The sequence below is a fragment of the Symphalangus syndactylus genome, chromosome 14 (assembly GCF_028878055.3).
Source record: "Symphalangus syndactylus isolate Jambi chromosome 14, NHGRI_mSymSyn1-v2.1_pri, whole genome shotgun sequence".
Lineage (NCBI taxonomy): Eukaryota > Metazoa > Chordata > Mammalia > Primates > Hylobatidae > Symphalangus > Symphalangus syndactylus.
Window position 1 is genome coordinate 10390581 of NC_072436.2, and position 26638 is coordinate 10417218.

General features: G+C 55.3%; 2 protein-coding genes across 4 annotated transcripts; both read left to right on the forward strand.

The window, feature by feature from the left end:
* Positions 1 to 14: 14 nt before the first annotated feature.
* Positions 15 to 10706, forward strand: MRPL38 (mitochondrial ribosomal protein L38). 2 transcript variants are annotated; one of them, XM_055242179.2, is made up of 9 exons: positions 15 to 162; positions 4299 to 4478; positions 7190 to 7324; positions 7420 to 7628; positions 8065 to 8137; positions 8311 to 8356; positions 9676 to 9834; positions 10056 to 10192; positions 10365 to 10706. In XM_055242179.2, the coding sequence occupies exons 2-9, from the start codon at positions 4334 to 4336 to the stop codon at positions 10499 to 10501; spliced, it is 1041 nt and encodes a 346-aa protein (XP_055098154.1). In that variant the 5' UTR covers positions 15 to 162; positions 4299 to 4333; the 3' UTR covers positions 10502 to 10706. The 2 variants fall into 2 exon arrangements, with proteins under 2 accessions (XP_055098154.1, XP_055098153.1); XM_055242178.2 differs by lacking the exon at positions 15 to 162 and adding an exon at positions 3907 to 4206.
* A 1533-nt stretch (positions 10707 to 12239) lies between these two features.
* Positions 12240 to 19117, forward strand: TRIM65 (tripartite motif containing 65). Of its 2 annotated transcripts, XM_055242155.2 has the most exons (6): positions 12241 to 12836; positions 14977 to 15072; positions 15323 to 15556; positions 15638 to 15812; positions 15944 to 16009; positions 16449 to 19117. In XM_055242155.2, exons 1-6 carry the CDS (start codon positions 12423 to 12425, stop codon positions 17015 to 17017), a joined length of 1554 nt encoding a protein of 517 aa, XP_055098130.1. In that variant the 5' UTR covers positions 12241 to 12422; the 3' UTR covers positions 17018 to 19117. The 2 variants fall into 2 exon arrangements, with proteins under 2 accessions (XP_055098131.1, XP_055098130.1); XM_055242156.2 differs by lacking the exon at positions 15944 to 16009 and having other exon boundaries at positions 12240 to 12836.
* The last annotated feature ends 7521 nt before the right edge of the window (positions 19118 to 26638 follow it).

A 26638-nucleotide genomic window follows, 5' to 3' on the forward strand; every position in this document is an offset into this window, starting at 1 on the left:
AGGACCAGGCACCTCTGGCCACGTGCCTCTCCCCTCCAGTACCTGCGGTCTCCAGTGGCACCTGGCAGCTGGACCACAGCCAGGAGAAGGGTACTATTAGCCCTGCTTCAAACACGCAGAAACTGAGGCCCGGGGAGATTAAATAACCTGCCTGAAATGACAGTAAGTAGCTGCGCCTGGATTTGAGTTCTGCTCTGGCCAATACCCAAGCCCCAGGCTGTCAGCCACCCCACTCTCCTACCTCCCAGAGGAACAGGCTACGCTCCTGGTAGGTGCTGGTGTGGGAGGAAGATCTTTTCAGGCGCTTCTGGGGCTGGTACCAACACTGGGGAGGGACGCATCACATGCCCCATCGGAAGCCTTGGTTAAGTCTCAAATTTGATTCTCCGCAAAAGAGACTCAACCAGTCCTGAGGCAGACCTGTGCAAAGAGCTGGGGGGTCTAAGGATGGGCACGTCAGCCCAGGGGCAGCTGGTATCTAGGCAGCCACCTGCAGGACCTGCAGGTGATCAAGCACACACGTCGGGGAGGGCGGTGCTGGGAGACCCACAGGGGGACAGCATGGCCTTCAAGACAGAGTAGGGAGAAGAGGTTAGAATGAGAGGGCTTTGCATATCTTGTTAAAGACGTGCAACTTTTCAGGGCAAATTTGTCTGAGGGCAAATTTTCAGGTCTTCACTAGAAGATTTTAAACAAGGTTGAACCATATTTGTATTTTAGAAAACCCATTGGCCAGGCACGGTGGTTCACGCCTGTAATCCTAACACTGGGAGGCCAAGGTGGGTGGATCACTTGAAATCAGGAGTTCGAAACCAGCCTGGCCAACATGGTGAAACTCTGTTTCTACTAAAAATACAAAAAAATTAGCTGGGCATGGTGGCGTGTGCCTGTAATCCCAGCTACTTAGGATGCTGAAGCAGGAGGATCGCCTGAACCCGGGAGGCACAGGTTGCAGAGGGCCAAGATTGCACCACTGCACTCCAGCCTAGGTGACAGAGCAAGACTTCGTCTCAAAAAAAAAAAACAACAACAAAACAAAACCCATTGTGTCTGCAGGGTGGGGACCAGACCAGAGGGGACAAGAGTGGGGACAGAGGATGTGTAGGAAGGCAGCTGGCAATGGTGCAGGGGAGGGACTGTGGGCAAGACTGCCGGGCATGGCAGGGAGAGCTCACAGAAAAGTGCCCCTCGGGCCTAGTGCCAGTCATGGAGGATCAGAAAGGAAGACGTGTTGAGGACGCCCAGGTTCCTGGCTTGGGTGACTGGGTGGTGTCACAGATGAGTATACAGTGCCGGGGGGACAGCCAAGCAGAGGCATTCCACAGGCGCTCAGTTATAATGGCACTTTACTCAGTGTAAGTGCTCAGCATTCCTGTCACCGCCATGAGGGTGTGGCAGGCATCCTAATTATCCCCTTCAGCCTTCTCCCAGGCCACAGACACTGGAGAGGGCTGAGTACAGAAATGAGTGTTGTGTAGCTGCTGCTCTTTGTCCTTCAAAATTATAAACAAGATCATAACCCAAGTGCTTCATTCAGTTCCTTTTAGAGAGAAATATTGCAGCCAGGCGCAGTGGCTCACGTCTGTAATCCCAGCATTTTGGGAGGCCAAGGTGGGTGGATTACCTGAGGTCAGGAGTTCGAGACCAGCCTGGCCAACGTGGTGAAACCCTGTCTCTACTGAAAATACAAAAATTAGCCAGGTGTGGTGACGCGTGGCCTGTAGTCCCAGCTACTTGGGAGGCTGAGGCAGGAGAATCGCTTGAACTTGGGAGGCGGAGGTTGCAGTGAGCCCAGATTGTGTCACTGCCCTTCAGCCTGGGTGACAGAGTGAGACTTTGTCTAAAAAAAAAAAAAAAAAAGAAAAAGAAATATTGGTGGAATGTAATGGGCAAAAAATACTGGTGCAGGTGCCGGGCGCGGTGGCTCACACCTGTAATCCCAGCACTTTGGGAGGCCGAGGTGGGCGGGTCACCTGAGGTCAGTAGTTTGAGACCAGCTTGGCCAATACGGTGAAACCACGTCTACTAAAAATACAAAAAATTAGCCAGGCTTGGTGATGCATTCCTGTAACCCCAGCTACTCGGGAGGCTGAGGCAGGAGAATCACTTGAATCACTTGAACCTGGGAGGCAGAAGTTGCAGTGAGCCGAGGTCGTGCCCCTACACTCCCGCCTGGGCGACAGAAACTCCATCTCAAAAAAAAAAAAGGGACAAGGCAAAACAGCCACGATGTAAATATACACAATCCAGTTATGCTCCTGTACTGCATAACTGCAGTATGGAATTTCAGAATAAGCAACTCCTTATGAGCAGGACCGGGTGTGACTGCCCCACGTATTCCCCACCACACTTAGCATGTAGCAGGTGCATACTGCTGGGTGAATTAGAAATGACTGTGAAAGGTTTAGCTGTTTGGCTGCTGTTTATGAAAACCAGTGGAAGGTGTGGCCACTTCCTGCTGGATGGAGAAACTCTCATTCCATTCTCATTCCATCTCAAAGTGATTGTGAGGGTCAAGCTTCTGCTGGTGCCAGAGCCACTGGCCTGGTCACCACCAGCCCTGGCCTGGGATGTCAGAGCAGGCTTCCTGGAGAGACCCCTCTCCTGGGACTGGGTGGTGGCCAGGCCAAGGTGGGGCAGTGAGGAGGTGAGAGGCAAAAGAGACAGCGTGTACAAAGGCCCCGTGGCCTAGGGGCAAAGTGCGATGGAAAAGTCCTGCCTTTTAGGGCAGGAGGGCCAGGGCTGGGGCAGAGGAGAGTCCCAGATTCCCCAGGCTACCAAGTTTTGCCATGGTAGAACTGGATCACAAGAGCAAGCCTGAGTCCTGCCAGAAACATTCACATCTGCATCTTAACCAGGTCACTTCCACCTTTGTGTGGATAATGAGAAGTTGGAGATAGTTGAGCTAACACACAAACCACTGCGAGCACTTTTCAGAGGGTAATCTTTTCATCCTGACAGCTGTCAGGTAAGCACTAGTGTTAACCTGCTTTTTCCTAAATGAGGAAACCACAAGGAAGACAGCAAGGTCACGATCTATTTTTTTGGGGGGGGGAGGTCGTTTTGAGACGGTGTCTCACTCTGTCACCGAGGTGGTGGCGCGATCTCGTCTCACTGCAGCTTCTGCCTCCCGGGTTCAAGTAATTCTTGTGCCATAGCCTCCTGAGTAGCTGGGATTACAGGCGCCTGCCACCACGCCCGGCTAATTTTTGTATCATTAGTAGAGATACAAAAATTTATGTATCTTTAGGGTTTCGCCGTGTTCGTAGGGCTGGTCTCAAACTAATGACCTCAGGTGATCCGCCCACCTCGGCCTCCCAAAGTGCTGGGATTACAGGTATGAGCCACCGCGCCCGGCCACAGTCTGGGTTTTTATTATTTTTATTATTATTATTTTTGAAATAGAGTTTCACTTTTGTCATCCATGATGGAATGCAGTGGCGCGATCTCGGCTCACTGCGGCCTCTGCCTCCGCCTCCCAGGTTCAAGCGAGTCTCCCCCCTCAGCCTCCCGAGTAGCTGGGACTACAGGCGTATGCTACGCCCGGCTAATTTTTGTATTTTTAGTAGAGACTGGTTTTCACCGTGTTGGCCAGGATGGTCTCCATCTCCTGACCTCGTGATCTACCCCCGCCTCGGCCTCCCAAAGTGCTGGCATTCCCGGCGTGAGCCACTGCGCCCAGCCCTCAGTCTGGGTTTTAAACCCAAGCAGACCGAGTCCGGAATCGGAGTTCGCACCCCTTCTCCCAACCAGGCCTGCGCCCCTGGGGAAATCAGGACGCCGCGTCCAGGGGCTAGGCGGGGAGGGCCCCGCCGGCCGACCCCGGTCTGTGCCGCCCCCTGGTGGCCAGCCGTGGGCGAGCACCTGACTGCTCTCAGCTCCGCCCCGCCGTCCAATGGGCACTTCCGGAGTCGGGCGTCTGCAGACCGCGGCCACCTCCACCTCCGCCCGAGGCAGACGTTGCAGGGACCTCCGGGACAGGCGTCTGAGGCCTGCTCCGCAGGGCGGGCCCAGGGGCGGGCCTAGGGGCGGGGCCTGGGCGGGTCTGGACGGGGCCTGCCGCGGTGCGCTCAGGCGTCGCGCTGGCCACCTGTGCCCGGGTCCTAGTGGCGGCCGTGGTGACGCAGGCCGGAGGGAAGATGGCGGCGCCCTGTTGGCGAGCCGTGCTGTGCGGGTGTCGGAGATGGCGGGGCTTCAGCAGCTCGGGTGAGGGTTGTGGAGGTGGGCAGCTCTGTTGGGGGGGAGGCCTGTCGCCCGAGCTCTGGGGCGCTGGCCTTACGTCTTCTCTCTGCCCGCAGCCGTCCTGGGCCGCCGGACACCCCCGCTGGGGCCAATGCCCAACAGGGACATCGACTTGAGCAACCTGGAGCGGCTGGAGAAGTACCGGAGTTTCGACCGCTACCGGCGCCGGGCAGAGCAGGAGGCGCAGGCTCCGCACTGGTGGCGGACCTACCGGGAGCATTTCGGGGAGAAGACAGGTACGGGGCGACTGGAGCAGGGGCTGCAGCCACCGCCCGGGGAACTCAGGGGACCCGCTGGCGTCTTCCCCGGGCGCTGGGCGAGCCTTGCCGGCGCCCCTGTGGCTTCTGGGGAGGCTGGGAGGTCCCGCCTGCAGACCTGTGTGCACTATCGGCAGCTTAATCACGCCAGGATTTTTCACACATTCTGCGCCTCATTCTTGGAAAATTCGCTCCCCCTACTATTAGAGTTCCAGCTCCTAAAATATTGGCTCCTAAAATCTTGACCACCTGACCTTCCGGATTGGAATGCCGTTCTGTGCGCCTAAAATACTCTGTAGGTAGCTCTGGCCACACTGCATTCTGACTCTGTGCGCTACCTCTTCCCAGATTGTAAGCCCCCTGTTGACAGAGATCCTGCTTGTTTTGCCCTCCATTGGATCCTTGCACCTGAACAGTGCAGGGATGTACGTGTGCAATACTTTGCTGAATGAAATTAGAGTCCTGGGCAGGGTGACTCAAAAAAGAATTCAACTTAGCCGGGCGCGGTGGCTCACGCCTGTAATCCCAGCACTTTGGGAGGCCGAGGCGGGCGGATCACCTGAGGTCGGGAGTTCGAGACCAGCCTGACCAACATGGAGAAACCCCGTGTCTACTAAAAATACAAAATTAGCTGGGCGTGGTGGCGCATACCTGTAATCCCAGCTACTCGGGAGGCTGAGGCAGGAGAATCGCTCGAACCCAGGAGGCAAGAGGTTGCGGTGAGCCGAGATCGCGCCATTGCACTCCAACCTGGGCAACAAGATCGAAACTCCGTCTCAAAAAAAAAAAAAAAAAAAAAAAAAAAAGACCCCAACCTTTAAGGAACTTACAATTTATGAAGTATATGCTTTTCTTTTCTTTTTTTTTTTTTTTTTTTTTTTAGCATTTATAGAGGCAGTTTTGTGGTGGTTAAAGGCACAAGCGTGGAATCTAAATAGCCTGATTTAAATCCCAGCTCAGCCTCTCAGGGATAATGTCCTTGAGCTTGTTTCAACTGTAAAATAATTGTGTCTTTGCTACAAAATTGCTTTGAGGATTAAAAGAGGCAATTCATTGGCATTTTTGCCTAATGCCATCTCTGATGAGGGCTCAGTATGTTTTCGTTATTATTATTTTGTTTTGTTGTTTTGTTTTAAGGCGGAGGCTCGCTCTGTTGCCCAGGCTGGAGTGCAGTGGTGCAATGGCTCACTGCAACCTCTGCCTCCTGGTTTCAAGCGATTTTCCTGCCTCAGCCTCCAAAGTAGCTGACACTACAGGCATGCGCCACCACGCCCAGCTAATTTTTGTATTTTTAGTAGAGATGGGGTTTCACCATGTTGCCTAAGCTGGTCTGAAACTCCTGACCTCAAGTGATCCCCCTGCCTCAGCCTCCCAAAGTGTTGGGATTACAGGCGTGAGCCACGGCACCTGGCCGAGAAGCACTTCTGTAAGTCCTTCTAGCATCAGTCATTCACTCTACCCAGGACAGCTGGGTGTTCATAGCCACCTGTGAACAGGCTTGGAGGTGATCTCAACTATAATTGGAAGGACCATTGACTTCAATTTCCCATGACCTAGACAAAACTGTGACCTGGTTTGTGGATCAGAAAAACACAACCTCGGCCGGGTGCGGTGGCTCACGCTTGTAATCCCAGCACTTTGGGAGGCCGAGGTGGGCGGATCACGAGGTCAGTAGATCGAGACCACGGTGAAACCCCGTCTCTACTAAAAATACAAAAAATTAGCCAGGCGTGGTGGCGGGCGCCTGTAGTCCCAGCTACTCGGAGAGGCTGAGGCAGGAGAATGGCGTGAACCCGGGAGGCGGAGCTTGCAGTGAGCCGAGATCGCGCCACCGCACTCCAGCCTGGGCGACAGAGCAAGACTCCGTCTCAAAAAAAAAAAAAAAAAAAGAAAAACACAACCTCCAGCCTGGCCAACATGGTGAAACCCCGTCTCTACTAAAAATACGAAAAGAATTAGTCGGGCATGGTGGCAGGCACCTGTAATCTCAGCTACTCAGAAGGCTGAGACAGGAGAATTGCTTGAACCCGGGAGGCAGAGGTTGCAGTGAGCCGAGATCGCGCCACTGCACTCCACCTGGGCGACAGAGCGAGATTCTGTCTCAAAGAAAAACACAACCTCAAGTTGTATCTGATTTGCTTCCCAATTACATCCTGTTCAGGTCTGGGAAGTAGACTGCACAGTATGTTTTAATTCTGTGAATCATGGGGAAAGCTTGAGCAGCAGAGCTTGAAGCACAGAATGAGAGGACTAGGTAGGGACAGGCAGTTTAACTAAGAAGATGTGCCCGCCACCTCACTGGGTGCAGTGGCTTGCGCCTGTAATCCCAGCTACTTAGGAGGCTGAGGCAGGAGGATCACTTGAGACCAGGAGTTTGAGACCAGCCTGAGCAACATAATGAGATCCCATCTCTCAGAAAGATTTTTTAAATTAGCTACTATGGCTGGGCGTAGTGGCTCACGCCTGTAATCCCAACACTGTGGGAGGCCGAGGCGGGCAGATCGCTTGAGCCCAAGAGTTCCATACCAGCCTGGGCAATGTGGGAAAACCCCGTCTCTACAAAAAATACAAAAATTAGCCAGATGAGATGGTGCACACTTGTAGCCCCGGCTACTCAGGAGACTGAGTCAGGGACGTTAAGGCTGCAGTGAGCCGTGACCCTGTTTTTCTAACACATCTTCCCTCTCCAGATACCGAAGAGAAGATTGATATTGGGCTGCCTCCACCCAAAGTCTCCCGGACCCAACAGCTACTAGAACGGAAACAGGCCATCCGGGAGCTTCGGGCCAATGTGGAAGAGGAGCAGGCTGCCCGCCTCCGCACAGGTAAGCCTTCTCAGGGGAGGGGCCATCCCAGAGTTGGGGTACAGGGTGTGTCCCTGCCCCCACCCCGTATCCCAACTGGCCTTATTCCTGTCTAGCCAGTGTCCCACTGGATGCTGTGCGGGCCGAGTGGGAGAGGACCTGTGGCCCCTACCACAAGCAGCGTCTGGCTGAGTATTACGGCCTCTACCGAGACCTGTTCCACGGTGCCACCTTTGTGCCCCGAGTTCCCCTGCACGTGGCCTACGCTGTGGGTGAGGACGACCTGATGCCCGTGTACTGTGGCAATGAGGTGACTCCAACCGAGGTAACCGCTCACTTGTGCCCCTCCTCCCTGCCCTGTGCAAACACAGACACATCCCATCTCAGTGTCACAGACACTCCTGGGTTTGGAATTTTGTTCTCTGTCTCTTTGATTTCCTGGAAGACAACACCATGACAATTTCAAAGAAAATAGAACAAAAAGAAGGAAAAAAAGGCTCTGTCTTAGCACATTCCTGTGACCGGCCTGCTGTCTGTGGTGTGCCCTCCTGGCCAGGCCTTGGCACTTGTTCTTTTTTGTGGTTGTTGCCTGGACAGGCAACTCTGCAGGGCTCCTTCTCTACGCATCCGTTTGCCTGCCTGCCTGTGCCAGGGGCTGTCAAGGGTGTTTGGGTCAGAGTGGGCACCCCCTTTCTCCAAGGCTCCCTGCAACAGCTGGTCTGTCCCTGGTGGGGCTAACAGCTTCCTACTCTCCCTGCCAGGCTGCCCAAGCGCCAGAGGTGACCTATGAGGCAGAAGAGGGCTCCTTGTGGACGTTGCTACTCACTAGCCTGGGTGGGTATCTGGGGCTCACCAGGCATTCTGCCTCTCTCACCTCCCACGGGCCAGGGCCCTGGGGGGCTGGGGGAAGGGCCAGGTGGAGATCTCCAGCGCTGGCTCCTAACAAGGGAGGGGGCAGCAGGGCTGTGGTCGGCTGGGCCGTGGTCAGCAGGTGTCTTTTTGTGCAGATGGGCACCTACTGGAGCCGGATGCTGAGTACCTCCACTGGCTGCTGTGAGTACCGGAGTACCGGGGGTAGAAGGGTACTGCCCAGGCGGGAGGAGGACCTGGGAGCCTGGACTGAGCTGCTCCTGAGTTCCATGGACTACCCATGGGACCTTGAATTCACCTCCCGCCTCAGGAGGTGACTCCCGCCTCTGCCTCTTGAGGGTGTTAGGGGCCCTGGGGTCCACGTGTCTACTTGAAGACAGCTACAGGAGACAAAGTTTGCAGTAGGCCTCGGTCAGTCCCCACAAACCTCATCTTTTCTTTTTTTTTTTTGAGACAGGGTCTCACTCTGTCCCCCAGGCTGGAGTACAGTGGTGCAGTCATGGCTAATTGCAGCCGCTAACTCCTGGGCTCAGGTGCTCCTCCCACCTCCGTCTCCTGAGTAGCTGGGACTACAGGTGCAAACCACTACACCCAGCTAATTTTTGTATTTTTTTATAGAGACAGGGTTTCACCATGTTGCCCAGGCTGGTCTCCTGAGCTCAAGTGATCTGCCCGCCTCTGCCTCCCAAAGTGCTAGTATTACAAGTGTGAGCCACCATGCCTGGCCCCTTCATCTCTCTAAACTCATTTCTTCACCTGTAGAACTGGGATAATGGCACCACGTGCCTTATTCAACGTGAGGTGGACTGTGACAGTCACGTGGGAGAAGGAGCGGGAGAGGCCTGGCAGCTGTGGCGTCTCCCAGGTGCTCCTTGAACCACTGGGTGCTCCTTCCCTGGGCCCAGACTGGGCTGCCTTCTATCTTGGTAGCTTTTGGGTCTGAACACCAGGCCAGGGGGCAGAGGTCAGGCCAGTGACCCCAACTTTGAGCCTTGCGGTTAACTGGGGACAGTGACTGGCAGGCTGGTTTCTGTCATTTTTATTCGACTGTAGTTACCAGCCTGTGCGGCAGGACCCTCTGGGGAGTTGTGCCTGAGGCGTTCGCCGCCCCTGTGCCAGGCTGGGCACAGACTCCCTGACAAGGTCCTGGAGACTTCAAGATGCAGAGGGAAAAGCAGCCAAAAGTGGCATGGTTTCTAGCCTCAGTGACTGTGGCTGACCCCCTGGCTCCCGGGGCCTGGAAGCAGGCTGCGTGGCCTTGCTGTCAAGTTGATGCTTTCTGGAGCTCCGTCCCCCACTAGGAGCTCCTCCAGCCCACTTCCCATGTTTGCAGTATGTCCAGGCGTTCACAGAGCTTGGCTGCCTCCTCTGTCCTAGGAGAGAGAGCGCTTAGAGCTGTCCTCCCAGGGAGTCATGTCAGCCTCTAGGGTGTGCATGGAGCTGAGGGGACACTCCTGCTGCCTCCCTGGAGTGGTAATTAATGGGGACTTTCCTCCTCCCAGAACCAACATCCCGGGTAACCGGGTGGCTGAAGGACAGGTGACGTGTCCCTACCTCCCCCCCTTCCCTGCCCGAGGCTCCGGCATCCACCGTCTTGCCTTCCTGCTCTTCAAGCAGGACCAGCAGATTGACTTCTCCGAGGACGCACGCCCCTCACCCTGGTAATCTACACCACCCACACATAACCCAGCCTCAGGCCAGCTCCCCTGGAACAGTCACTCTTGCTCAGTTCTCTCTCGACCTCAGCCTCGAGACTGGCAGAAGAGCAGGATAGGGTGCTAGCAGACTCCCAGGGGCCTCTCAGGGTTACCTGTTGGGGTGGAGGGGTGAGGGGCTTTGGTGCCCCACTCCCCACTCTCACACGCTCTCCATCTTCTCATAGCTATCAGCTGGCCCAGCGGACCTTCCACACTTTTGATTTCTACAAGAAACACCAAGAAGCCATGACTCCAGCCGGCTTGTCCTTCTTCCAGTGCCGCTGGGATGACTCTGTCACCTACATCTTCCACCAGCTTCTGGGTAAGGGCCATGGGGCTGGGGCACTGGGTGTGCCTGAGCTCCCAGGCCTCGCCTGCCCTGCCAGGGAGAAGCTTTGTTAGGGGAAGGCTGCGGCAGGCCCCTGGGGGGCAGGCCTCAGCCTGAGGGGGCGCAGGCCAGCAGACCACCCCCGTGCCCCTCGCTCTTCTTGCAGACATGCAGGAGCCGGTGTTTGAGTTTGTGCGGCCGCCCCCTTACCACCCCAAGCAGAAGCGCTTCCCCCACCGGCAGCCCCTGCGCTACCTGGACCGGTACAGGGACAGCCATGAGCCCACCTATGGCATCTACTAAGGAGCCAGAGTGTGCGCACTTCAGAGCATGGGATTGATCGGCAGTAAGAGTAAAGACACAGCTCCAGAGGCCCACACTGTGGGGTCTGGGCCCTGCCTTAGGCAGCCCCTCTTTGGCCCCCTCCCATCACGCCCAGGGCTTGGAGTGAAAGGGACTCTCAGGTGGTGGGGTGGGGAATGTGAATAAAGATGATTTCTTGCCAGGCTTGGTGGCTCACGCCTGTAATTCCAACACTGGGAGGCTGAGGAGGGAGGATCGCTTGAGCCGAGAGTTCAAGACCAGCCGGCAACATGATGAGACCCTGCCTGTATTTAAAAAAAAAAAAAAAGGGATTTCTGCCATAGCTGGCCTGGGTCGGTGCTCCAGGGCCAGAGGACCCCGATGGAGCTTCATGGGTGGGAAAGGGGCCGCCTCCCACCCCACTAAGTGTGTCCTCACCTCCGTCTTCTGAGGGTATCTGGGGCCCTGGGATCTGAAGCAAAAGCAGGCAGTGGGCCAAAAACAGGTGTGGCCCCGGGAAGGGAGACATCCCAATCCAGCAGGTTCCTGAAACCCAGCTCTGAAAAAGTGGAGCAGAGCAGCTGGGCTCAGGAGGGAGCAGTTATTGAGCACTGGCTCTGTGCCCCAGGCGGTCCCACCGGCCCCTGGAGAGAGAGTGCCGGCCCAAGCACTGACCCTTTGTGCAGACACCAGCCCCCACCCCATGCTTGGGAGGAGAAGCCACATTAGGTAGGCAACAGCGTGTCTCAAGAGACCTGCTCAGGGTCAGAAAGCCCATGGAGCCTCGCGGCTGGATAGTTAGGTGTTTTGTTTCTCCCTTACCAAAAGCAGAAGTCTGGCTAACTAGTAGGTGGAGGGTAGATCCGTGCACTTTGTCCAGAAAGAAACTTCGCCTATGGCCGCACAGAGGACGCAGTGCTTGCTGCAGCAGTGAGAGCTCCTGCCGCCTCAACATCAGCCCAGGTCGGTTAGAAAGGCCTTACTCTCCTGGGGTTCCCTCTGGCCTGATACACACTGCCGGGGAGGCGGGCGCTAGGCCCCAGAGCCGCCTTGCCTGCTCAGCTGCAGGGGAAATGCTGGAGTGCCCCTAAATACTGAGGCTGCAGGTCAGCTTGGACCCCAGGCAAGGAACCCTCCCCAGCAGAGGGCAGCAGGGAGAGGGGATGCTGATTGCAGATGAAAGCTGGTTTGTGTACTCATTCAAGGGCCATTTGAAAAATACCAGTTAACTGGTCCCTGTCTCTTGGTGACCAGACATTTCCATCTCGCTGTTTACTTTAAAAGAACCAAAATTACGTGTAGCCCAGAGAAGGGAGACACCCCAGTCTGGCAAGTGTCCGAAACCCAGCTCCAGGAAAAAGTGCAGCAGTGCTCGGGTCTGCAGGGAGCCCGCCCGCCCACGTGCACTGACTTTCGTTTCATCGCCAAGCCCTGGGGAATTGGTGTGTGGGGGGCGGGGGGGGTCTAGGCTGTTAGGCGATTGACAGATGAGTCCAGAAGAGGTTTCGCGTGGCCCGTGGTCAGAAGCCCAGAAGCCTGGCGGGGTTTTCCAGCCTCTGGTTTCCAGGACCTGGGCTGAAGGCCCAGGTGGGTGGGACGGACCCGCCAGGCTGGGACCCGAGAGAGCCGAACCTAGCTCTCAGCCGTGGTGGCGCGGAGCCTAGAGGGAGGGAGGTGCACAAGGCAGGAACGCGGAGCCTTCGAGTCGGCCAGGCCGAGGTGGGCAGGGGTGGCCTAGGCCCCTCCGTCGGTCGCTCGTCCAAGGTGTCAGAGAAGGGCCCGCCTCGCCCCTCCGCCTTCCCGGGCGGGGACCTCGCCTCGCCCCGCCCCGCGTTAGCCACGCCCAGGCGCCCTCAGCGCGCGAGGCCCGCGGTCCCTTTAAGAAGCCCGGGGCCCGCCTGGCTCCCGCCGCCGCCGGGCAATGGCCGCGCAGTTACTGGAGGAGAAGCTGACCTGCGCCATCTGCCTGGGACTCTACCAGGACCCAGTGACGCTGCCCTGCGGCCACAACTTCTGCGGGGCCTGCATCCGGGACTGGTGGGACCGCTGCGGAAAGGCGTGCCCCGAGTGCCGGGAGCCCTTTCCCGACGGCGCCGAGCTGCGCCGCAACGTAGCCCTCAGCGGCGTGCTGGAGGTGGTGCGCTCCGGGCCCGCCCGGGATCCCGACCCCGACCCCGGCCCCGGCCCTGGACCTGCCGCGCGCTGCCCCCGCCACGGGCGGCCGCTGGAGCTCTTCTGCCGGACCGAGGGCCGCTGCGTGTGCAGCGTGTGCACCGTGCGCGAGTGTCGCCTCCACGAGCGGGCGCTGCTGGACGCCGAGCGTCTCAAGCGCGAGGTGACGCGTCCGCCGGGAGCGGGAGGGGGCCGGACCCACCGCAGCCTGGCCACCGCCGGGTGACTCCTGCGGGCCTCGCCCTGCTCTCTCCGGGCACCCGGCGGGGGCGGGGAGCCTCAGCTGGAAGGGGCTTCGCCCAACCTGGGAGTTGATTATAAAAACCGTGGGTCTGCCAGGCGCAGTGGCTCACGCCTGTAATCCCAGCACTTTGAGAGGCCGAGGTGGGCGGATCACGAGGTCAGGAGATCGAGACCATCCTGGCTAACACGGTGAAACCCTGGCTCTACTAAAAATACAAAAAATTAGCCAGGCCTGGTGGCGGGCGCCTGTAGTCCCAGCTACTCGGGTGGCTGAGGCAGGAGAATGGCGTGAACCAGGGAGGCGGAGCTTGCAGCGAGCTCCAAAGCTCAGGAGCGGGGAGCTGGAAGTCGAGAGCTGGGAGTCATTAGCGCTAGGAGGGAGAGAAGGTTCCAAGCTGGAGCTCCCAGGGAGATGGGGAAGGTCGGGGGAACAGCAGCCTTGTGTGGTGCCTGGAGACGGGTGCCAGGAAGAGAGCGAGCAGGGTGCCCATGCTGATCAGAGGCTCAGTACGAGGACAGAAATGACCTTCAGCATCGGTACTGTGGAGGTGGTCCGTGCCCTTGACAAAACCCATTTCAGCAGTGAAGACAGGAGGTGGAATCATTCGGGGACAGAGGAGGGCTGGGGCTAAGGCGTGGGTGGAGGATGGCGCAGGGACGCTAGATGGGACAGGAAAGGAAGGGGTGGCCAGGAGGCCTGATGGGCAAGGAGGGATGGGGGTGTGCACTGCTGGTGGTCGGTGAGGTGGGAGGACTGAGACAGGTGGCTGGAATAGGAGAGGGCACAAAGGCAGTGGTCAGAGAAGGAAGAATGGATGCCTAGAATGGAGATTTTAGAGCTGGTGACAGGGCCAGGGTGAGTTCACAGGAGCGGCTGAGATGAGATGAAGGGAAAAGGGTTCCAGGGTGTTCTGGGACGTTCCTTGTAGCTGCTGAAGCCACCGAGAAGGTTGAGACGAGATGTACTGCTCACGGGCGGGTGCGGAAGACTGAGCTAGGCATGGAAGTTTAGTTGGAGGCCGGTAGATGAGGGCCATGTGGAGGAAGGGAGTGACAGTGGCAGCCAGTAGCACCAGGGGAGCCAGGATTTTGCAAGAGAGGGAGAAAGGGACGTGGGGGTGCCTGTCCCTGGGGGAGGGTCGGGTGCCCTGGGAGAGCCTGCCCTCCTGCCTCCTGTGTTCCTATGTTAAATGCTGGAGGCCGGGGGCCTGGAGGAGCTCTGGGCTTAGGAAGATCTGAGGACTTTGACCAAATTATCAACTTCTCTGAGCCCGTTTCCTCCTCTGTGATGTGGGGATAGTAACGGTCCCCATCTCAGTGCATTGCGGGAGGAACAGAAACAAGGTGGTGAAGCTTTTGACCAGGTGCTGGGAATGGAGCCCCTGGGACCTGCGTGGTTCGTCCCGCTCTCGTCAGAGCACAGTGTTTTGATTCCCAAGGGACTCAGGGAGCACAACCGAATGGGGTCCCTTCCTCCCTCCTCAGGCTCAAAGCTAGGGCCAGGGACTGGCCGGATTCCCCAGAAGAATCTAGTTTATCCAGCAAGTAACTGCCCACATGTCAGACAGCTTTGGTGCTTTGGGTGGTCCCTGCAGTCAGCTTCTCAAGCCCCAGGGCCTCCTGGGCCACTGACCCCTCTGCAGTGAGACAGGGACCAACGGCTTTGATGTTTGGGGTCCTCCCTGCGAGGCCTCCTGAGCCAGCATTATCGCTTTCCTGTATTGATGGGTGGGGGGTTAGGCCCAGAGAGGGCAGGTGCTTTGCCTCAGCTTGCTCAGCATGCAAGAGGTAGAAATGGGAATGGAAGTTGGGTCCTGAGCGCAAGGCTTCCGCTCTGCTCAGGCACCACCCTGCTGCAGAGTAGGAAGGACTTTGTCCGGACCCCCCGAGGCACGGCCCCAACTCTCCCCGGGTTAGAGTGAGGCCGGTGCTCTAGAGGCTGGCCTGGGGTGGCGTGGGGAGGGGCTGCCTGGTGTCTGCAGGCATGGTTGGTTGTCTGAGAAAGGACATCACAGCCAATCCTGACCTCTTGTTGCTTGTCCCATGAGCGGGCACCACAGGCCCAGCTGAGAGCCAGCCTGGAAGTTACCCAGCAGCAGGCCGCCCAGGCCGAAGGCCAGCTACTAGAGCTGCAGAAGCAAAGCAGCCAGATCCAGGTACGAGGCCTGTGCCTGCCCACCATGGCCTCACACTGCATCCTGGGGGCAGCCACCAGCTGGTCCCTGGAACACTGGGCAGCAGGGAGTGGGGCTGAGCAGGGAGCTGGGCACAGGGGTCCTGGGGAGGTTCCCGGAACCCTGCCTCCCCACATCCTGACCCTCAGCCCAGTGGGCAGCCCTGGCCCTAGCCTGCCTTGGTATGGCACAGGGCCCTGGCCACCCTGAAGGCCCTCCTGTTCCCACCCAGAACTCGGCCTGCATCTTGGCCTCCTGGGTCTCCAGCAAGTTCAGCAGCCTGCTACAGGCCCTGGAAATGCAGCACACGGCAGCGCTGAGGCGCATCGAGGTGGCCAAGACACAGGCGCTGGCACAGGCTCGAGACAAGGAGCGGCAGCTGCGGGGCCACTTGGAGGCTGTGGCAGGCCATGGCTGCAGGATCCGGAAGCTCCTGGAGCAGGTGGATGAGCAGACCTTTCTGCAGGTGCGAGGGCTCAGGGCACAGGTGGGGGACATGCTTCCCCGCCCCTCAGGCCCAGGCTTACTTGTTCTCCCTGGGGCTCAGGAATCACAGCTCCTCCAGCCCCCAGGGCCTCTTGGGCCACTGACCCCTCTGCAGTGGGATGAAGACCAACAGCTGGGTGACCTGAAGCAGTTGCTAAGCCGGCTGTGTGGCCTCCTCTTGGAAGAGGGGAGCCACCCCGGGGCACCAGCCAAGCCTGTGGACTTAGGCCCCGTGGGTAAGACTGACCCCAGGCCTCCCCCTGCTGTCCTGGGCCCAGCTGCCCCTCCCGCTGGGGGGTGGAGGCAGGTCAGGGCCTACACATCATAATCTCTCCAACCATTCCCCTAACACTGCTTTGCCCCCTAGAGGCCCCAGGTCCCCTGGCACCGGTCCCAAGCACAGTTTGTCCACTGAGGAGGAAACTCTGGCAGAGTAAGGAGGCCGTTCCTGTATGTGTGCGCCTGTGTGTGCTGTGAGCACGTGTGTATGCACGCATGTTTGTGCACATGTGAGCGAGGGGGGCACGTGTTGTGACTGTCCTGCCAGGACATCTGAGCCTGGTCCCACCCCCTGCACACCTCGTGCACATCCACCCTGAAGCAGACGCAGCCAGTGTGCGTTGAAGGACGGAGTCTGGGGCACAGACCTGCAATTCTTCCACTTAATACTGAGTTAATGGCTCTTGGAGCCCCAGTGTTCTCAGCTGTGAACCGGGCTGATAGAGGATTCCGCCTGCGAGGTCGTGGCAAGGATTAAGTGCTATGGTGACGGCCGATGCTCAGCGTGCCTGGTGGAGGTTTAGCAGCGGATAAATGGAGATCTGGTTGTGCTGTCTTCCCCTAGCCCACTGCTGTCCTCCTTTCCCCAACAGATTATCGCAATCTGACCTTTGATCCAGTCACCGCCAACCGTCACTTCTATCTGTCCCGCCAGGACCAGCAGGTGAAGCATTGCCGTCAGTCCCGGGGCCCAGGCAGGCCCGGCAGCTTCGAGCTCTGGCAGGTGCAATGTGCCCAGAGCTTCCAGGCCGGGCACCACTACTGGGAGGTGTGCGCGTCAGACCACTCGGTGACGTTGGGCGTCTCCTACCCGCAACTGCCACGGTGCAGGCTGGGGCCCCACACAGACAACATTGGCCGGGGACCCTGCTCCTGGGGGCTCTGCGTCCAGGAGGACAGCCTCCAGGCCTGGCACAACGGGGAGGCCCAGCGCCTCCCAGGGGTGTCAGGGCGGCTCCTGGGCATGGATTTGGACCTGGCCGCAGGCTGCCTCACCTTCTACAGCCTGGAGCCCCAGACCCAGCCCCTGTACACCTTCCATGCCCACTTCAACCAGCCCCTCACCCCCGTCTTCTGGCTCCTCGAGGGTAGGACCCTGACCCTGTGCCATCAGCCAGGGGCTGTGTTCCCTCCAGGGCCCCAGGAAGAGGTGCTCAGCTGAAGAAGGCATGGGATGGAGCCCTGGCATAGCTGCCACCATGCCTGTGTGCCCAAGAGCTGCCCAGCTCCAGCTTGGGGACTGGAAGACCAGCTGTTGGCCTCTCTGTTAACTCAGAAAGAGATTGGAGGTTGGGGGAGGTGAGCATAAACGCAGAGTTCACTGTTGCAGCCTTTTTGAAGGGGACACAGTCTAGGAGGGGGATAAATGGGATGCCCTTGCCCCAAACAGAACCCAGTTCTAGGTACTGCCTGGGCCTGGGAGGCAAGAGCAGTGCCCAGGGGACTTCTGGGCTTACAGGGCAGCGTGTGTGACAAAATTCAGATCCACCTGAGCTTGCTTCTGGAGATAAGGGCCAAAGGAGCAGTCAGGGAGGGGCGGCGAGCCAGAGTAGCCCCCGGGGAGACAGACTCCTCCCTCCTCCCCGCCTGCAGCTCTCTTTAATTTTTTGTAACATTTGGATAGACGTCCGTCCTGTCTTGTATTCTTTTTATTTTGTGCATCCTTATAATTGTATTCTACAAACAATTTTGTTTCCTGCATTTCAACATTTTTGTTTTTTTAGGAGATGGTCTTGCTCTGTCACTCAGGCTGGAGTACAGTGGCACAATCATGCCTCACTGCAGCCTCGGGCGCCTGAGCTCAAAGGATCCTCCCACCTCAGCCTCCAGAGTAGCTGAGATTACAGTGTTTTCTGAAGTTTCTTGACTTAACATAATCATTTTTCACATGATTGAATATTTTCACTGATTGCTGTAGTCCTTCTAATGACTATCAAGTTTATTTATCCATTATTGGACATTTAAATTGCTTTCTTTTTAGCTATACAAACATCGATGTGTTTTTTTTGAGACAGGGTCTCCCTCTATCACCCAGGCTGGTGTGCAGGGGTGCTGTCATGGGCTCATGGGATTCTCCTACCTCAGCCTCCTGAGTAGCTGGGATTACAGGTGTGCGCCACCATGCCTGGCTTATAATGAATATTTCTGAGCAGGATGCTTGGCCACGTTTATGGTCATGTATGTAGGTTGCTACCTCAAGTGAGTCACTCAGGGAACAATGAGCACTTGAAGATTTTTTTAGGCCGGGCACGATGGCTCATGCTTGTAATCCCAGCACTTTGGGAGGCCGAGGCGGGCGAATCGCGAGGTCAGGAGATCGAGACCACGGTGAAACTCCATCTCTACTAAAAAAAATACAAAAAATTAGCCGGGCGTGGTGGCGGGCGCCTGTAGTCCCAGCTACTCGGAGAGGCTGAGGCAGGAGAATGGCGTGAACCCGGGAGGCGGAGCTTGCAGTGAGCCGAGATCGCACCACTGCACTCCAGCCTGGGAGACAGAGTGAGACTCCGTCTCAAAAAAAAAAACAAAAAACAAAAGGCCACAGTGAGGCCACCTTGGGTCAAGCCGACTAAGGCCCCTCAACCCTGTCACTAAGCAGCAGATGACACTGGCGGGACCTTCGTCTCCAGCATCCCACCCCTGGGTGTGGGACTTTGGGGCAGCCGTGTGTGCAGGTGCCGGCACAGGCTAGCTCCTCCTGGTTTGGTGTAGTGTTTGCTATTGCAGAGCAAGCTGCCATGAAGACCCCTGGGCATGATTTTGCTTGTATTTCCGGAAGTGGGGTTGCTGGGTCATAGGGCAGGTGTAATTTTTTTTACTTGAAATGTTCCACTTCTTGTTCTGGGAGGTGGTTCCAAGGGTGTCTGCTTTTGGCCAGACGCGGTGGCTCACGCTTGTAATCCCAGCACTTTGGGAGGCCGAGGCGGGTGGATCACAAGGTCAGGAGTTCACCACCAGCCTGGCCAACATGGTGAAACCCCATCTCTACTAAAAATACAAAAATTAGCCGGGCATGGTGGCGTGCGCCTGTAATCCCAGCTACTGGGGAGGCTGAGGCAGGAGAATCGCTTGAACCCGGGAGGTGAGGTTGCAGTGAGCTGAGATTGTGCCACTGCACTACAGCCTGGGTGACAGAGTGAGACTCCGTCTCAAAAAAAAAAAAAGGGAGGGCTATCTGCTTTTTGTAACTTGAAAAATTGGACATCTATGTTATATGTACTCATGGATAAATATTTCACAATAAAACTTTTTAAAAGGATAATACATGTAATATACATACCCCCTAATATATATAATGTTTTTATGTTTGTAAAAAAAAAGAAAACCTCCCACGACAACCCCACCCCGATCACTACCACCATTGCAGCCTCCATCTTGTGGCCCTGCTCCTAGCCTGTGGCTGTTTGTTCAAGAGCAGGGCAGGGCCTTGGATTGGCACAGCCGAAGTCAGGCAAGGACTTTCCAGCAAGATCCTCAGGTGGGAGCTCCCCAGGCATGGGAAGGGAATCTGACGTGCAGCCCCACAGCCAGGAGTCAGGCAGGACCTTGCTGACCAGCTAGGGGCAACCGTGGGAGCTGAAAGCCCAGCCAGGCAGGATGTATTGGCCTGGCCAGATGGCTGTCATTGCTGTTCCCACCTCATAGTCCCTCCTAATCCAAGGCTGCAGCAGAAGCGCCCAACGGGCTAAGCTGCGCTCTGAAAGGGGCAGAGAGAGGAAGAGTGGCCCCCTTTTTGCTTCTGAGGTGGGAGGTGTTTGGGGTCATTTATTTTGTGAAATTCATCTTCCTATTGGGTGGTGGTTCTTTCTACGTTTTGTGAGCGTGTTCTATATTATTAATATTAACCCCTTTTTTCTTTTTTTTTTGAGACGGAGTCTTGCTCTGTTGCCCAGGCTGGAGTGCAGTAGCGCGATCTCAGCTCACTGCAAGCTCCGCCTCCCGGGTTCAAGCAATCTTCCTGCCTCAGCCTCCGGAGTAGCTGGGATTATAGGCGCCCACCACCACGCCCGACTAATTTTTATTTATTTATTTTTTGAGACGGAGTCTCGCTCTGTCCCCCAGACTGGAGTGCAGTGGCGCCATCTCGGCTCACTGCAAGCTCCACCTCCTGGGTTCACCCCATTCTCCTGCCTTAGCCTCCTAAGTAGCTGGGACTACAGGCACCCCCCACCACGCCCGGCTAATTTTTTGTATTTTTTAGCGGAGACGGGGTTTCACCATATTAGCCAGGATGATCTCAATCTCCTGACCTTGTGATCCGCCCGCCTTGGCCTCCCAAAGTGCTGGGATTATAGGCGTGAGCCACCACGCCTGTCATAATTTTTGTATTTTTAGTAGAGATGGGGTTTCATCATGTTGGTCAGGTTGGTCTCAAACTCCTGACCTCGTGATCCACACGCCTCGGCCTCCCAAAGTACTGGGATTACAGGCGTGAGTCGCCATGTCCGGCCCCCCCTTTTTTTCCTAATGGACAGCCTCCCAAGTCAACATAGGTTCAGAGACTCCCACCCTTTATCTTTTTTTTTTTTCTTTTTTTTTTTTTGAGACGGAGTCTCACTCTGTCACCCAGGCTAGAGTGCAGTGGTACAATCTTGGCTCACTGCAACCTCTGCCTCCTGGGTTCACGCCATTCTCCTGTCTCAGCCTCCAGAGTAGCTAGGACTACAGGCATCCGCCACCATGCCCAGCTAATTTGTTTTGTTTTGTTTTTGAGACAGAGTTGCACTCTTGCCCAAGCTGGAGTGCAGTGGAGCAATCTCAGCTCAGTGCAACCTCTGCCTTCCACATTCAAGTGATTCTCCTGCCTCAGCCTCCCAAGTAGCTTGGATTATAGGCGCCCACCACCACGCCCAGCTAATTTTTATATTTTTAGTAGAGTCATGGTTTCACCAGTTTGGCCAGGCTGGTCTCAAACTCCTGACCTCATGTCATCTGACCGCCTCAGCCTCCCAAAGGGATCCATGCCTGGGATTGCAGGCGTGAGCCATTGCTTTTTTTTTCTTTTTTCTTTTTCTTTTTCTTTTTAAGAGATGGAGCCTTACTCTGTCACCCTGGCTGGAGTGCAAGGGCGGGATGCAACCTCTGCCTCCTGGGCTCAAGTGATCCTTCCTCCTCTTGCCTCAGCCTCCTGAGTAGCTACAACTACAGTCGCATACCACCTCGCCCAGCTAATTTTTTAATTTTTTGTGAAGAACGGGGTTCTCACTGTGTTGCCCAGGCTGGTCCTGAACTCCTAGCTTCAAGCAATCCACGCCCAGCCAGCCTAACTGATTCTGATAGAACTCTCCATCGTCTCTCTAGGAAAATGCACGCTGATATTGAGGGAAAAGGCAGCACAGAGTTGGGATGTGACATTTGGAAAGGGGACATGTTTGATTAGCTTGTGTGTGTTTCCAGCATGTCTGGCCTACCCACCAGACCCCCTTACAGATTCTGGGCTTCAGTTATGCACAATCAGGTGGATGGTCACCCAGAGACAGAACAAGGGCAGGAGAGGTTGTGAAAGACAGGGACCTCACGGGCCAGCAGGATTGGAGGGAGTTGGATTGGAGGCCAGAGAGGTGTATTTGTCTGTTTTCATGCTGCTAATAAAGACATACCTGAGACTGGGCAATTTATAAAGGAAAGAGGTTTTTGTTTTTTTTTGTTTTTTTTGAAACGGGATCTCGCTCTGTTGCCCAGGTGAGTGCAGTGGCACGATCCCAACTCACTGCAAGCTCCACCTCCTGGGTTCATGCCATTCTTCTGCCTCAGCCTCCCAAGTAGCTGGGACTACAGGCGCCCGCCACCATGCCCGGATAATTTTTTGTATTTTTAGTAGAGACAGAGTTTCACCACGTTAGCCAGGATGGTCTCGATCTCTGGACCTCGTGATCCGCCCGCCCCAGCCTCCCAAAGTGCTGGGATTACAGGCATGAGCCACCGCGCCTAGCCAGGAAAGAGGTTTAATGGACTCACAGTTTTACATGCCTGGGGAGGCCTCACAATCATGGTAGAAAGTGAAGGAGGAGCAAAGGCATGTCTCACATGCCGGCAGGCAAGGAAAGCGGGTGCAGGGGAAGTGCCCTTTATGAAACCATCAAATCTCGTGAGACTTATTCACTACCATGAGAACAGCATGGGAAAAAACAGCCCCCATGATTCAATTACCTCCCACCAAGTCCCTCCCACGACACGTGGGGATTATGGCAGCTGGGATTCAAGATAAGATTTGGGTGGGGACACAGCCAAACCATATCAGAGGTGAAGGGTAAAGAGAACAAAGGGATGTGCCTTTCCAGGCGGGATAGGAGCAGGATGCTGCCTGGAACTGAGGCTTTGAGTAGCATCAAGCTGGAAGGTAGAAGACAATGGAGCCAGCCCTTGAGATGCTGGGGGACTGGATTTCCATCCTAGAATTCCATGCCCAGCCAAACTGCCAGTCAGGGATGAAGCCCAAACAGGGACACTTGCAGACACGTCAGCCTTCATCCTCAGGAAGCACCCAGAGGGCAGACTTTTCAAAAATGAAGAAGTAAATCAGTGAAGGGAAAAGGGAGGCCTGGGATCCAGGAAACGGGGAATTCAACACAAAGGAGAAGTAATCAAGCATCTGCAGTCTCCAGAAACACGAGCACAAACAAGCTGGCTGGGCGCGGTGGCTCCCGCCTGCAATGGCAGCACTTCGGGAAGCTGCAAACCTCCCTAGGAAATGTGATAACACACCTCTCTACCAAAAGTACAAAAATTAGTTGGCCATGGTGGTGCACACCTGTGGTCCCAGCTACTTGGGAGGCTGAACTGGGAGGACTGCTAGAGCCTAGGATGTTGAGGCTGTAGTGAGCCGTGATCTCACCAGCCTGGGTGACAGAGCAAGACCCTTTCTTTAACTAACTAAACATTTAAAAATTGAAAAGCTGTACAAAGCTTAGCAATGTCTTGAGTTAAAAAAAGGAACCCGGGGCTGGGCGCAGTGGCTCACGCCTGTAATCCCAGCACTTTGGGAGGCCGAGGCAGGTGGATCACGAGGTCAGGAGTTCGAGACCAGCCTGGCCAATATGGTGAAACCCCATCTCTACTAAAAATACAAAAATTAGCTGGGTGCGGTGGTGGGCACCTATAGTCCCAGCTGAGGCTGAGGCAGAAGAATCGCTTTAACCCGGGAGGCAGAAGTTGCAGTGAGCCAAGATTGCACCACTGCACTCCCGCCTGGGTGACAGAGCGAGACTCTGTCTCAAAAAAAAAAAAAAGGAACTCAAGTGGGGCGAGGTGACTCACGCCTGTAATCCCAACACTTTGGGAGGCTGTGATGGGCGGATTACATGAGCCCAGGAGTTCAGGACGAGGGTGGACAACATGGTGAAAACCCATATCTACAAAAAATACAAAAATTAGCCTGGGGTGGTGGCGTGCACCTGTGGTCCCAGCTTCCTGGGAGGCTAAGGCAGGAGGATCACCTGAGCCCAGGAGGTTGAGGCTGCAGTAAACTGTGATTGTGCCACTGAACTCCAGCCTGGGCAACAGAGTGAGACCCTGTCTCAAAAAAGAAAAACAAAAAAGGAGAGAAAGAAGGAACCTTAAAAGGCTTAGAGATGTGGAGGCAGATGCTAAAATAAATCATTACAAGACTTAAGATTGGTTGTCCGTGGGGAGCCAGTGGGACACAACATTACTAGTTTTTGTTATAAGCCTTGTTAAATGGTTTACTTTTTTTTCTTTTTTTTTCGAGATGGAGTTTCGCTCTTGTTGCCTAGGCTGGAGTGCAATGGCATTATCTCGGCTCACTGCAACCTCCGCCTCCTGGGTTGAAGCGATTCTCCTGCCTCAGCCTCCCGAGTAGCTGGGATTACAGGCATGTGCCACCACGCCCAGCTAATTTTTTGTATTTTTAGTAGAGACAGGGTTTCTCCATGTTGGTTAGGCTGGTCACCTCAGGTGACCCGCCCACCTCGGCCTCCCAAAGTGCTGGGATTACAGGCATGAACCACTGCGCCTGACCTAAGTTGTTTACTATTTATTTATTTTTTTTTTTGAGATGGAGTCTCACTCTGTCACCCAGGCTGGAGTGCAGTGGCCTAATCTTGGCTCACTGCAATCTCTGCCTCCTGGGTTCAAGCAATTCTCCTGCCTCAGCATCCTGAGTAGCTGAGACTACAGGCATGCACTACCACACCTGGCTAATTTTTGTATTTTTAGTAGACATAGGGTTTTGCCATGTTGGCCAGGCTGATATCAAACTCCCCGTCACAGATGAGCCACCACAACTGGCCTGTTTACTTTTTTTTTTTTTTTTTTTTTTTTTGAGTCGGAGTCTTGCTCTGTCACCCAGGTTGGAGTGCAGTGGCGCAGTCTCGGCTCACTGCAAACTCCGCCTCCCGGGTTCACACCATTCTCCTGCCTCAGCCTCTCGGAGTAGCTGGGACTACAGGCGCCCGCCACCACGCCCGGCTAATTTTTTGTATTTTTAGTGGAGACGGGGTTTCACTGTGGTCTCGATCTCCTGACCTCGTGATCCACCCGCCTCGGCCTCCCAAAGTGCTGGGATTACAAGCGTGAGCCACCGTGCCCGGCCGCCTGTTTACTTTTTAAAGAATATAAATATATTCATTTGACATTCATACAAACCAAATGTTTAAAAATACATAAAAGGCCAGGCGCGGTGACTCAGGCCTGTAATCCCAGCACTTTGGGAGGCCGAGGCGGGCGGATCACAAGGTCAGGAGATCGAGACCATGCTGGCTAACACGGTGAAACCCCGTCTCCACTAAGAATACAAAAAATTAGCCGGGCGTGGTGGTGGGCGCCTAGAGTCCCAGCTACTCGGGAGGCTGAGGCAGGAGAATGGCGTGAACCCGGGAGGTGGAGCTTGCAGTGAGCCGAGATCGCATCACTGCACTCCAGCCTGGGCGACAGAGTGAGACTCTGTCTCAAAAAATAAATAAAAAACTTGTTCAGAGACAGAAAAAAAGACAATGAAACAAACAAACAAAAAAGCTTTTTAACCAAAAAACAAAACAAAACAAAAAAATACATCAAAAGCATGAAGAAGGCCAGGTGTGGTGGCTCATGCCTATAGTCCCAGCAATTTGGGAGGCCGGAGCGGTTGGATCACCTGAGGTCAGGAGTTCAAGACCAGCCTGGCCAACATAGTGAAGCTCCCTCTCTACTAAAAATACAAAAATTAGCTGGTCGTGATAGTGCACACCTATAGTCCCGGCTGCTCTGGAGGCTGAGGCACGAGGATGGCTTGAACCCAGGAGGCGGGAGTTGCAATGAGCCAAGATTGAGCCACTGCACTCCAGCCTGGGCGAAAGAGTGAGACTCTGTCTAAAAAAAAAAAAAAAAAAAAAGCAAAAAACATAAAGAAAAGGAAATGCTGTTAGGGACGTGGTGTTTCAATCTCCTTTCAATAATTTTCAGAGACAGAAGTAAAGCTAGAAATAGCTTTTTAATTACTCTCATCACCGGATTGCTTTTTGCTTTTTTTTTTCCAGAGACAGGGTCTTAATATGTTTCCCAGGCTGGTCTCAAACTCCTGAGCTCAAGTCCTCATGCCTTGGCTCCCAAGGTCCTGGGATTATAGGCATGAACCACCACACCCAGCCACTTGTTTTTGTTTGATTTTTTTTCCTTTTTTTCTCAAGCACTACTACTACAGCCAGACAGTCATATGTGAGATTTATAATTATTCAAGCTGCAACCTCTTGAGCTTAAATTCTGCTTCCTCTGCAGGACAAGTTATGTGACCTCTGGCAAGACATGGTACCTATCGGAATTCCAGTTGCCATCCTTTAGGATAGGGTCCTTGGATGGACAGAATGAGGGCAGGTGTGAACGTGCTGAGCTCACATGGTGCCCTCGGCTCTTAGACAATTCATTTTGAAGGGAACTAATACATTGGGCAAACAACTTCAAAACTTTGGAAATGGAAATGAAATAGCAAGATACCAGGCTGGGCACGGTGGCTCACGTCTGTAATCCCAGCACTTTGGGAGGCCGAGGCAGGCAGATCACCTGGGGTCAGGGGTTTGAGACCAGCCTGGCCAACACAGTGAAACCCTGTCACTACCAAAAAATACAAAATTTAGCCGGGCGTGGTGGCACACGCCTGTAATCCCAGCTACTGGGGAGGCTGAGGCAGGAGAATTGCTTAAACCCGGGAGGTGGCGGTTGCAGTGAGCTGAGATTGTGCCACTGCACTCCAGCCGGGGCGACAGAGCGAGACTCTATTTCCAAAAAAAAAAAAAGAAAAGAAATAGCAAGATGCCATCACACTGACAAACCGCATCTCTGTGCTTTCCTCCTGGGGAGCAGATCTTTTCAAGCAGGGAGGACAGCAGGCTGTGAGTGGGGAGCAGAGGGTTGGCTGGGACCCAACTGGAAAGGCACCCCCTCCTTCCAGAACCAGGCAGGTTTGCGGCCTCACCAAACCCAGGCAGCCTGGGCGCCAAAGCCACGGAGCAGCGTGGCACTGATGCCTGGGCCTTCCAACCGCTCCTGGGGCTTGGCAAACAAGTGATAGTCCTGATCAAGTGCTCTTGGTGGAAACCAACGTATGGAACTCATTACCCACCTTCCTGCCAAATCAGACACACCCAGGCCGGCTCCCTCTGCTGCTCCCTCTGCCTGGAAGTTCTTTTCCCACCCCAGTCTCTGCCCGCCTGAGTCCTAGCAGTCTGTGAAATCCCAGCTCAAATGCCGCTTCCACACTTCTCCAGCCTTTCCCATGGAGGCCCCAGGAGCAGATTGCACCGCTCTTTTGGCACTTGGAGTTCCAACAGTCTGAATGTGTGTGGACCCTCAG